This window comes from Mustelus asterias, chromosome 13 (assembly GCF_964213995.1).
Source record: "Mustelus asterias chromosome 13, sMusAst1.hap1.1, whole genome shotgun sequence".
In the NCBI taxonomy this organism is placed as follows: domain Eukaryota; kingdom Metazoa; phylum Chordata; class Chondrichthyes; order Carcharhiniformes; family Triakidae; genus Mustelus; species Mustelus asterias.
Genome location: NC_135813.1, coordinates 18,790,302 through 18,803,112, shown reverse-complemented (window position 1 = coordinate 18,803,112; position 12,811 = coordinate 18,790,302). Strand labels below are relative to the sequence as shown.

At 40.8% G+C, this 12,811-nt stretch overlaps 1 protein-coding gene across 13 annotated transcripts in view; it reads left to right on the top strand.

The window, feature by feature from the left end:
* The window catches only part of mvb12ba (multivesicular body subunit 12Ba), a 168,031-nt gene that overhangs the window by 93,205 nt on the left and 62,015 nt on the right, over window positions 1-12,811 (top strand). For all 13 annotated transcript variants that reach the window (XM_078226449.1, XM_078226443.1, XM_078226450.1 and 10 more), the window contains one exon: window positions 988-1,085. In XM_078226449.1, the coding sequence (XP_078082575.1) occupies window positions 988-1,085 (98 nt within the window). The remainder of the gene's footprint in view (window positions 1-987; window positions 1,086-12,811) is intronic.

Genomic DNA, 12,811 nt, shown 5'->3' with positions numbered 1-12,811 from the left:
TTGAGGGACTGGAAAGAGTGCAGGTTCCCTGGATGGGGGTTGGTATCAATGATTGCTGCCGCTAATGTTCCTTAACACTTGAAAGGGAGAGAAAAAGTTTCTATTCAGGCATCGGATAAGACAAAGAATGAAATGAAACTGGGGATAAGGACAGCTCTGAGACAGAGTGAGTTGGTGCTGCTGGAGATAGATATTGAGTGCGTGCATATGGTGGCGCGTAGATCTCCGGATGTGCCGAAAATAGCAGGCCGAGGAATGTTGTATGTCCTGGAGATACCGGTAATCCTGGGTGGATTTGAAAGATGAGGGGTGGAACTTCAGCTGGAATCCACGGGGGGTGAGTAGGAGACAGAGACAGTCGCTGAGGAAGGAAATATGGCTGTGAAAGCAAGTTTTAATAAACACCTTGTCAAACACCAGGAGGGAAATGGACGCCAGTGAAGGTGGACAGGGTGAAAGAGACGAATGGAAATCCTGTCAGAGAGGAGAGCAGTACTTCCTTGGGTAGCCATGATGTGGAGATGCTGGCATTACACTGGTGTGGGCACAGTAAGAAGGCACACAACACCAGGTTAACGCCCTACAGGTTTATTTGGTATCACGAGCTTTCGGAGCGCTGCTCCTTAATCAAGTGAGTGGAGCTCCGAAAGCTCGTGATTCCAAATAAACCTGTTGGACTTTAACCTGGTGTTGTGAGACTTCTTACTGTTCCTTAGGGTAGGCATTCCTGGAAGAGAAATGGTGAAGAGTTAAACAGTATAAATACCACCCTATTTTCTATTGTCTTCAGCTGTGACGAAGGGTCATCCAGACACGAAACATTAGCTCTATTCTCTCACCATGGTTGCTGTCAGACCCGCTGAGATTTTACAGCATTTTCTGTTGTTGACCAAGAAAATGTCAACTTAACAATAAAAAAAATGACCAGGATGACTGTCGCTTGAAATCCCCTATTTTGATGGGAAATATGATTTTGTCTTGTTCCAGGCACATATCCCTGACACTTCCTGCTAGCTTCCGAGGTAAGATGCACGGCACCAGACCTGACTTTGAACACCAGACCTCCAACCTATACGCCATATCAGGTGAGTGTTCCAGTATGTGGGGGATCCGCACCGAAACATTTCTCTTTCAGGTCAAGTGCTATTATATGCCATATTAGCATCACTTATTTGTGAAAGTAGTGTTTTTAATGATACGGTTTGATCAATTTCGTTGAACAAGAAATAATCTCGCAATATAATTAGGTGGCCCAAGTTGCCAGGTGCCATCAAGTCACCCGAAGACATGAGTGCAATGCAAATAATATCCAGCTGCTTTCTTTTCAAAATAGCTTACCCTTTTGACCTCCAAAAGTGCTTCAGGGGTGTTTTTTCATACTATCTGTTCCCATTTCTAGGGAACATTTGTCTCCATGAAATTAAGGAGACTCTTGGCAAGATTATGTTATTTTATTGAATACAGCTCCTCTTCCTTATTTTCAGAACATTCCTTATTAATGCCTTGCTCTCTGTATCGCTATTTTGAAATCTCCAGCAGCGAAGCAAATGACTGTTTTCGTATCTATTTCTTTTTTTAAAAAAGTTTGTTTTTCATATCCAGTCCATGGACCAATAATGAAGTTGAAAAGAAACTGTGAGCAATTGTTTCAGTTTTTTAATAAGACTGACAATTGCGTTAGCTCTGAATTGCAAGGCTTACTTTTGGATTGCTCAGGACTGACATGAGGATTCAGTGCTTTCTTTACCAGTTGAGTGGTTACAAAATGGGGGTGCAAACAAATAAAACTCAATATCTTGATCTGATCTGTGGACTTTTAAAGCCGTTATATTTATTTAGCAGGTTACATTGTTGTAAAGTGAAAGGGGTACCTTTGACCAGTTTGCAGTAACCCATTTTAACTCGGGGCGCAATACACGGTGAGATAGACCGAGGGAACATGAGTCCCTAGATCAAGAGTCAGGTGAAGGTCCAACACAACTTGGCACATCATAACATTCAGGGCTATGGGCCACATGCTGGCAGATGGGATTAGGTGGGAGTTCAGGTGTTTGTAATGTGTCGGCATGGGACTCGATGTGCCTTTTCTGAGCTATATAATTCTGTGATTTATTGAGCACTTTATCAAGCAAAAGCAATATTTATCAGACTCTACTATTGCACTTAAATTAAACTCCAATAAACTCTATCAGTCTCGTCACAAGACTCTTCAGTAAACAGTCTCAAATCTACACCAGCTATCTACTTCTGACAAGTGCTTCCGAGGATTCACTGCACCCTATCCACAGGTCCCTATCACTGTATTTGAACTTGTTTGTCTGAAAAGACTGGTAATACTCAGTCAATAAGGCTGGGACAGGGTTGACTGAAACATAGAAACCCTACAATGCAGGAGGCCGCCATTCGGCCCATCGAGTCTGCACTGACAACAATCCCACCCAGGCCCTATCCCCATAATCCCACATATTTACCCCACTAATCCCTCTAACCTATACATGTCAGGACACTACGGGGCAATTTAGCATGGCCAATGCACCTTACTTTTGGACTGTGGGAGGAAACCCACGCAGACATGGGGAGAATGTGCAATCTCCACACAGACAATGACCCAAGCCGGGAATCAAACCCGGGTCCCTGGAGCTGTGAGGCTGCAGTGCTAACCACGCAGACATGGGGAGAATGTGCAAACTCCACACAGACAGTGACCCAAGCCGGGAATCAAACCTGGGTCCCTAAAGTTTCAGGGTCTGTAGTCATCAATTTGGGCTTCTCCTGTCATCTAGGGCTGATTCTGATCTTCGAGTCGTCTCACCAGGGTAGTCTTCTGGGTTTGGTCAGTCTGATGATGCTCGCCACGAGGTACAAGGAGCTGGAGATGTTGTGCTGCTCAACTGCCAGTCGAAGGTGCTCTCTGGAGACATGATTAAAGAATGTACAGAAAGAGAGAGCTGGGGCTCCAAATTGCCCCTTTTATCTCCCCCTCCACACTTTTCTTGAAGATCCTGTGGCCTGGGTCCAATCTAGCATCAGGCGGGGACAGGAAGATCCAATGAAGTGCCCACTTTCCATATTTGGACGTCACCAAACATAGTTTTGAACCTTCAACTGGCAAGTGCTGTCCTGGTCATGCTATGCCTCTGGCCTCCTAATGAGCTGTGTGCAACCAAGGCTGGGTAGCATTCTTCTAACAAAGCAGATTCACCGGTGCTGTAAGCGATTATTCATTCTGCAACAGTGCGGTTGTTAGCACCTGGCCTGGCAGTTCCAGACCTGTCTGGTTTCGATGGGAAGTAGATTATCCAAGGCCTGGCTGCTGTTCCAGCTCTGCAGTTTGCAAATTGCAGAGACCGGCTAGCTTTAAACTTGGCTTCCACATTTTGAGTTTTTACCCACGCTCATGAAAAAATATCAATATTTCTGTAACAATCTTGGGGGGGGGGAGGTCATGGGTCACCTGACTACAACATGCTTTGGCTATTGTGACTTCTTTTTGAACTAGCCTTTATTCCAAGTTAACACGTGCTATTGAGGATTGAAGCATAGCTGCTGTAGCTCAATTGAAGTGTTTGTTTCTGCCCTTTAAAAATCATTGAGCATAAAATTTAGAGAAATAGTTTTGGTGAAAAGCTGACCCAATAAAGAACATTGTGTTTTTAATCCCATTAAGTGACGTGGTCATTTTCACTTTTGATTGGGAGGGGGTGGGGGGGATGCAGGCATTGTTAATAGCCTACACTTGTAAATTAACACATTTACCATTAATCATATGTTTTATGTTTGTTGCTGTGGTGGTGTTGACAGGTGGGCAGGTTTACTCTTGGAAAAAAAACATGTGGGTGCTGTCAGGCATCCGGAAGCAGGGTTGTTGGGATTGATGAATTGCCTGCTTCCTTGATTAAGCCTTCAGTCACTCGCAACAGCAAAACCAGGAACAGGATTTCGAATAGAATGTGTCAAATTCATTTGGTTCTGGGTTGTTGCAGATGTTGCAGCTTGTGTCACGTATTAACAAAATATGTGTATTCTGACACTTCTCCTGTTTGTGCGCTATTTGCTTATTGGCATTCATAGTGGAAAATATTGAAACCTTGGATCGATGTCATTCTTGATTCAAGTTGTGCTGTTATGATGCTGTAGTTATTGGAAGACCTGGTTTGTATCAAGAGAGGAATAGTTTTCAAACATGTGTTGGCCTTTTTTATTTTTGTGCTACTTTCTGTTGGCATTGTTTACAATGTGTTCTTTTAGTACCATTATAACGTCATAATTAAGATGATTGGTATAATCTTTCCTCTTTAAGCAAACTATAACTTTCCAGCTTTGTGAAGAGGCATCATAAATTAGTAATCCTTTGTTTTACTGTCCTGCCAGAAATGTTTAGCTGATGGAATGAAGTTGCGAGGTACCTGGCACATATGCCATGTGTATTCTGCCTGCAACTTGAATTAGATATGCAGCAAGCGAATACAGACTTCAGTGCAGGAACCATCAGTCTTGACAGTCCCAACTAACACATAAGAAATGAACTGTTTGTCCTAAGTAGGGCACAGTGGTTAGCACTGCTGCCTCACAGCGCCAGGGACCCATGTTCGATTCCCAGCTTGGGTCAGTGTCTGTGCGGATTCTGCATATTCTCGCCATGTCTGCGTGGGTTTCCTCCGGCTGCTCCGGTTTCCTCCCACAGTCCGAAAGACGTACTGGTTAGTGAATTGGCCATGCTAAATTCTCCCTCAGTGTACCTGAACAGGCGCTGGAGTGTGGCGACTCGGGGATTTTCACAGTAACTTCATTGCAGTGTTAATGTAAGCCGACTTATGACACTAATAAATGAATTTTAAATTTTAAACATGTTGCAAAGTTATTTGAGAGGTTGTCTACATAGAACAAGTTGCGCCCCGAGATGCTTCAGTACAACTAAGATGTATATAATATTCACTGTGTGCATTCTGAGTCATTCAGCCTGAGGGGTTCTGCTCCTGTTGGTCTCCAATGTGGCCAGTATCTCTTTAGACCAAGCCGCCTTCTCTGAAATTGCTATTAGCAGTAAAAGTGGACTTTTCTTCAATGCTGCTTTCCATCTCTTCACAGTGAGCCTTGGTTGTTGCTTCAGTATCCATTTTCCCATTGTTATTCAAATCATACTCCCTTCTATACTGTAGTTCTGCTGTGCTAGGGGCTTTTGCATGACCAATTGGTCTGCTGCTCTCCCATTTGCTACTTTATGAAAAAAGTTTATACTTTGGGAATACAGATAAAATATGAGCTCTTTCAAAAAGAGGAAGCATTTTGATGGCACGGTAATTTAAAGTTTTAAAGTTTATTTATTTGTGTCACAAGTAGCCTTACACTAACACGGCAAAGAAGTTACTGTGACAATCCCCTAGTCGCCACACTCTGGCGCCTGTTCGGGTACACTGACGGAGAATTTAGCATGACCAACGCACCTAACCAGCACGTCTTTAGGACTGTGGGAGGAAACCGGAGCACCTGGAGGAAATCCGTGCAGCCATGGGGAGAATGTGCAGACTCCGCACAAACAGTCACCCAAGCTAGGAGTCGAACCTGGGTCCCCGGCGCTGTGAGGAGCAGTGCTAGCCACCGTGCCACAATTTGAAGCACAAATATAAGTGCTATGGTACACCGATTCAGTGCCCAGTGTTGTTATAATGATCTCTACTGAGTCAAGATTCTAAATGAAAGGTAACTTCTCTCTCCAAGAGGGTGAGTATATTGTGGAGGACAGTCAGTCATCCCTAGCCCAGGTCACTTGCAAGTTTGAAAGTTTAGGCAGTTGTTCTTTTCACTAGTGACATAGTTAGTTAAGTAGATAAGCTGACAATGATGTGCAGATGCTGTCTGTAATGCGCTGTAAATTCTCATAATGTACTTCTTACCAGTGGGTCATTGGTCAGATATTTCTGTGCATAAACTGCATAGTTTCAGCAGTTTTCACAAAGAAAATCCTCTTAATATCCTACTGTTTAGCTGATAGATTTATATAATTTCTTTTAGAACTGTGTCTTTAACAAATTGGCATATATTGAGCTCGACTCAGCAGTACAGAAGTTTATGTGCGTCATTTTGGGAGATTTTACAGTACAGAATGCATTTCTTAATAAATTCCTTGAGCAATAGTGCTTTAATGTCTCGTATTGATGGAGTATGAGACAGCTGTTACAGTTATTGGTTGTAAAAAGCCGTTGAAACCAATATATGTTTGTGTCATTTTATTCCTTGGAAAATATATAATTTATGGAGCAATAAAGTGGCTAATTATTTGTGCTGTAGAAGCTGGTGGAAATGTACACTACTCAAAACATTTGTCACAAAAAATCTGCAGTTTTTAATTAGTAACAGTATGCTGACCCTTCAATTAAGGAGCTACTAGTTGCATTAAAACTTCAATTATGTGACAGCTTTGAAATGAATTGGCAAACTACCTCAAAGGCAACTTAAAACCCAAGTCAGCATTTAGTGTGTGCTATGACTCCACCTGCTAATAAATCTAACCAGATTTGGGAACCATTGACCATTGTCTTTAGGTGATGAAAGCCGGAATGAGGCAGCTAATACTAATATCATAAGCAAGTTGGTAATGTAATTTCTAGAAAATTACAGTTGAAATTTGCTGTGAATGTGGTTCATCTGGGTAAAATGGAAAGACCTTTCTATAGAACGCATAGCATTAATGCCGAGGAAATAGGTGTATGTTTTTTTTTGTGGATTTCTAGCTCAGTTTCAGTGGAAAGAAAATATATAAACTGTGGAACACGGGCTTCCTGTGCGAATATTTTCTCCATCAAAATAAACTTTCAGCCTTCACTGCATATCAATTTTTAGACTCGTTAGTTTTCTTGTAATCAGTAATCCCAAAGTTGTAGGACTGATTAGTAAAATATTGCAGATGTTGAAAATTTGACATGTTAAAAAAAAAAATGCTGGAAATAATAAAATAAATACTGGAAGTACTTGGTGGCAGGCAGCATCTCTGGAGGGAGAAACAGTTGGGGTTTTTAGCTTGATGACTTTTCATTAGAACTGGAAGAAATTAGAGATGTTTAGTGCTTACAGCCCATTACAGAGGCAGGGAGAAGAAAACAAAAAGAGGGAAGGGAAGGTCTGTGAAAGGATGCAAGGTAAAAGGATAAATGTCCAAAGGGTTAATGCCATAAGGCAAAATGGGGTGGTAATGGGATAACAAAGGATGGGTCCAGACCAACTGTTGCTGTCCAAAGAATAATGGAGACTTGAGGTTAGGATTTAAAATTGTTGGACTCAATCTTGCGTCTGTAACAGCCCTAATCAAAAGATGAGGTGCTGTTCTCGAGTTTACATTGAATTCCATTGGAACAGTGTAGGACACCAAGGACCACTGACTTATCCAGGTGGGAGTGAGGCGGAGAACTAAAATGATATGGTGTCTAGTAGCTCAAGGCCACGCTTGTAGATTAAATGGAGAGGTCCTGCAAAGAAATTATCCAAACTGTGGTTGTCATTTCACTGCTCTCTCGAGTAGAAGAGATTGCATTATAAGTACATTATACTGAATTGAAAGAAGTACAGCTTAATCACCATTTTACCTGATAGGAGTGGTATTATATGCCATATGTTTGCATGGGAGGGGGAGGGAGTGTTGGGGTGACTTGAGGAGTAGACTAAGGTTCAGGGATGGAATGGTCCCTTTGGAATGCTGAACGGAAGAAGAAGAGGAGATGGTATCATGTTGATCGCAGCAGGAAGAATGGAGAATGGTCTGCTGAATGTTGGAGACTGGTGGGATGCAAGATGAATACAACGGGAACTCGATTGTAGTCCTAGGATGGAGGGGTAGGTGTGAGAGGAATGGAATGGACACCATTGAAAAAGCCCTTGATCCTCAACTGAGGAAAAAGAAAGACAAAATGGAAGATTGCATTGCCAGAAGGCGCATGAATGAGGCAGAGAAACTGGGAGCATGGAATAGAGCCCTTGCAGGAAATGGGTTGGGATGAAGTGTAGCCAATGCAGTTGGGGGTGTTAGAAAGGTTGGTCACTTTTAACTTCTTCCTAAAATTTAGAAAAAACTGGCGATGTTTTTTGAGAGACTCGAGGAAGAGTTTTTCAGGAAGTGGGAGAAGGAAGACTGTGCTGGGAAAGAAAATGATGGGAACAGCAGGTAAGTGCTAATTAGGCGATTTCATTGAATTAATGAGCACTCATAACATGACCATATTTATTGTTCCAGAAGTACTGCTATAATTGTCAAATGGTTAAGTAGGAAATGATTACCGCCTTCCAATTATTCCTCAATTTTGTTTCTGCTGAAAATTGAAATACTTGAAGTGCCTTTCCATTGTTGAATAAATGGACTTTGGGCTTCAGCATACAGCACTGGCAGTACACTTGTCAAGTTGCAGTCTACTACCAGCAAATGGATATACTTTGTAAAGGTCCAAGCATGAGATGGCAATTTTGAAATCACAGAAGAGTGGTGCATTTTTGTCATTTTAAGCTTAGTTTCTATCTAAAGTGCCATCATTTGGCACAAAATAATCCAGTGAGAGAAATTCAGAGAGTAATATCTGTCGCACTTTGTGAACCTTACTCTTTCATATCTTCTGTTTCGTCAAAGGAGTTGCATTTAATTCTTGGCTATACTTTACGAGTTGAATGCTGAAATTCCGTATCCTGCAACTGTAATGTTGAATGTTTGGGTTTGGATATGTGTATATCATCTGTTTTTAGTTAAATATTTCTAAAACTGGAATATCGCTGATGCAATACAAATAAATGAAAGCTTTATTTTCCCGTGCTCACCAATAGCTAATCTTTATGGTTCAATACTATAGATGGAGGACCTGACTAAGGAAGAAATGGAGCTGTAATGTAATATTCAAGCAGAAGTCATAATGTTTTGTTCTGAAGAGATAGAAAATAGCTTTCCACACTGCAAGAGAAACTAAAAGATAGCTTTAGGTTGGTGGAGTGAAATTAGTGTTCTCTGCTCTTGCTGTTCACATTTTACACTGTGGATTAAAAGGGGCAGCACGGTGGCGCAGTGGTTAGCACTGCTGCTTCGCAGCGCCAGGGACCCGGGTTCGATTCCCGGCTTGGGTCACTGTCTGTGCGGAGTCTGCACGTTCTCCTCGTGTCTATGTGGGGTTTCCTCCGAGCATATCCGGTTTCCTCCCACAGTCCAAAAGATATGCAGGTTAGGTGGATTGGCTGTGCTAAATTACCCCTTAGTGTCAGGGGGATTAGCTAGGGTAAATGTATGGGGTTACGGGGATAGGGCCTGGGTGGAATTGTGGTCGGTGCAGACTCAATGGGCCGAATGGCCTCCTTCTGCACTGTAGGATTCTATGATTCTATGATTTTGGAATTGCAGAAACTTGCAAGAGAGAACCAGCTTCCAAAATGTGCCCAGTTTTCAGGATGTGTCTGTTTGTTATACATGATCTAGTGATTTTAGAAGAAACTTGGCGACTTCCAAGTTATGAACTGGATTGTGCAGTGCATCACTGGCTGTAAATGTTTTCTCTAAAATGTCTTGCATATTTTTCCCATTCAAAAGCAGTAACGCCTCGCATTGATTAAATTAGAATGCTGTTACAGTTGATTCTGATGGATGAAAATGTTACATATAACCAGATGTTCATATTTAAGACATGGCATTTAAAAGTGTGCATGCAAAATTGAGTTTGCATTGTGCACTTTATGGTCAGAGTTGTATACATGTGGGTTAGGCAGAGTGAGATTTCAAAACTTTTTAGACCTTGTTTTAGATGAGTTTTTGATTAATTGAATCCAATTACACCCATGTTAACATAGAATCTCAACTATCTAGTACTAATTGATCCTTTGATAGGCATGTGGTGCCAGTCTAGTTTTTTGGTTGTCTTTTCTCGTGCCATGGGCAACTACTGCCCATAGAATTGGCTAACTTCATTCTGAACCGGCTGCCTGTGCTACTCAAAATGTGGAGATGCCGGTGTTTTGTTGAGGTGGGCACAGTAAGAAGTCTCACAACGCCAGGTTAAAGTCCAGCAGGTTTATTTGGAAACACAAGCTTTCGGAGCGCTGCTCCTTCATCGGGTGAGTGGACTCCAAAAGCTCGTGATTCCAAATAAACCTGCTGGACTTTAACCTGGCGTTGTGAGACTTCTTACCGTGCTACTCAAAGTTTGATGCTCTCTGATTTCTTGCTCTCAATGAGTCCCTGATGCAACCTTCTCTTTGAGAATTTCAAACTGTGCTCTATCATGGCAATGCAACCTAGTCACTCTCACACAGGCTTATTGCTAAATCCATTATTAGTAAGGGCAGTGGACAGAATTTGCAATGTAGGTACGTCAGTCATTAATAGGCAAGCACATCTTGAGATGGACTACCAAGTTACGTTTTGGCACCTAGGAAAATGAGGGTTGGGAGTCATTAAAGGTGGGACAAAGCTGGTTTCTGATTAGTAATATTAAGGTGTTTAAAACAAAAATTACAAAATGTTAACTTTTTAACTGCTAACCACTGTGAGGCTGAAATTTCAGCATTAGGTTTGGTCATTGGATCATCCTCTGAAATGGCTTCAAATGTTTCTACTGATTTATACCTGGTAAAAGAAGCACCATATTCAGATAGAAAAATTGATTATGAAGAAAAAAAGAACAAATAATGATGCAGATGTTAAGTACACATTTGTTTAATCTTGAGAGCTGAAGTCAGTTCAATAGTTCAAAGCACTAGTCATCAAATTGTTTTTGCTAAGTTACTTGCATTAAAGTTTAGCTGCAATTTTTCTTCTTCTTGGAACCAAAGGATTAATTTACAGCGTTCATACCTTGAAAAATTACACCCTGCTTGTGCAATGTCTTGTTATGCTCTTGTTCCAAAACCAACTTTATGCAATGTAGCACATGAGTTTGGATGTTGCAAAATGTGCATCACATATGAATTATGCGTTCCCAAATTGGGGAAAGTGTTTTGGAATGAATTATGGTTTCCCAAATTGGGGAAAATGTTTTGGGATGGATTTGTGCTGTTCCATGTGTTTTCGCAAGCCATTTTAGATTAGGTGAAAAATAATTGAATAGTTCAAGGATTTTATAATATTGCGATTTAACTGAGAACCATAAGCTTATAAAACTTCGAGTATTTTTACTGTTACATGAAAAAAAACCTTGCAAAGCATTCATATCTTGGCTTTTAATGTGGATGGAACCTACTATGAGATCCAATTATTTTAATAGCCTTTAGATGACTGACAATTAACAGACTGTGTAGACAGGTTTTCCTTTTAAACCAGTAAAATTGAGGGTAGTTCGGAAAATATCAGAGCAGCAAGATGACAATGAATTTTGATTTCCTGGAACCAATATTAGAGTCCTTATTAAAGTATGTGCATCTGCTTTTAATTTACTCCAAATAATTGGAAAATGCAATGAAGCTTTCCAATTAAGGCACTGCTTTTATGCTGTTTAATAATACCCCCATAATATTATAGCTTATGAAGTGACAGGTGAGCTGTTATATGAATAAAACATAAAGGCAGCAATAAGGGACAGAAAGTGTAGACAGTTGTGGGCTTTTAAATGCAGGATGTGATTTGCATATATTAATCTGTTCTTTTCAGCTTATCAGGCTTTCTTCAGTAGTTGAAGTAAAAATAGCCTTGACAGGCAATGGCATGCTTCATTTTTTTGAGGATTTATTACATGTATAATTCCAGATCTTTAATAATAAGATATGACTGATTTTCATAGTTCCACAGAATTGAAGGAATTCGGCTAATTGTTCCAGATGGTGCATTCTGATTATGCAAAATTACTTTTCATGCTGATTTTTTTTTTGTTTGGTTTTGTTATTTTGATAGAATTCAAATAAAATTAATTTTTGCATACAATCTTTTATCTCTCCTACAGAGGTACATCATTTATTGTAACCTCAAAATTAATTTTCACCCGAGTTCCTCCCCTCACTGGCTCATTAAATGTCTAAGCTTGGTTCTGTTTTCTACACGAGTCTGGCATGTTTTCTCATTCCTTTTTAAAAAAATTTCAAAGTGTTCAAAACGTATACTATAACGTGCTGCTCTTCCTCTGTTAGCTTAACCAGCTAGGTGATGTTGATGAACACAAACAGCTGTTCGGGCTATTTCTGTTGATTTTTCAAAGAATGGTTTGGCATATTAAACCATAAATGAATGAACACCACAATTTGAAGCACTGCTTTTTTTCAAAGCAACACCCCATTTCCCCATTATGGGAGTGGCCAGACAACCTCATTCCAGTGTTCTGCCAATGCCTTTCCCAACAAGTTTGTTGGAAAATGGTTTTCCTTTCCATTAATGTCTTCTAACAAATACAATGCTGTGGCTCGGGTTTGGAAAGTGGGAATGAACAGGAGTAGAATAACTCTTACTCAGGATTTAAATGTTGTTTCCCCCACCCCCCCTTCTCTCTTTCCCCCTTATTCTTCCTGAGGAAGCACCTTTATCATCCCAGGTCTTTGCGCTGTGAGGAATTCACAGCTGTAATTCGACTTTTATAGCTCTTGGTAATTTTTAAAAATGTATAGGGCGTGGGCTTACCGGCTATTCTCGCCACGCTCTCGCTGCAGCGAAGTCAGAGAATTTGGCGCCCAGCCAAATCTCCGTTCACTGCAGCGGGATGGTAAAATCCCAACAGACCCAAGCTTAGACAAGGTCAGAGAATCTAGCCCATAATTTCTAATGGTGAGTTTGATTTTGTATATCAAAATGATGATTTGGGATTCTGTTTTATTATATTTATGTGGAAAATGAGCAACATAATCAGTACTGTGACAAATGTTGAAAAAG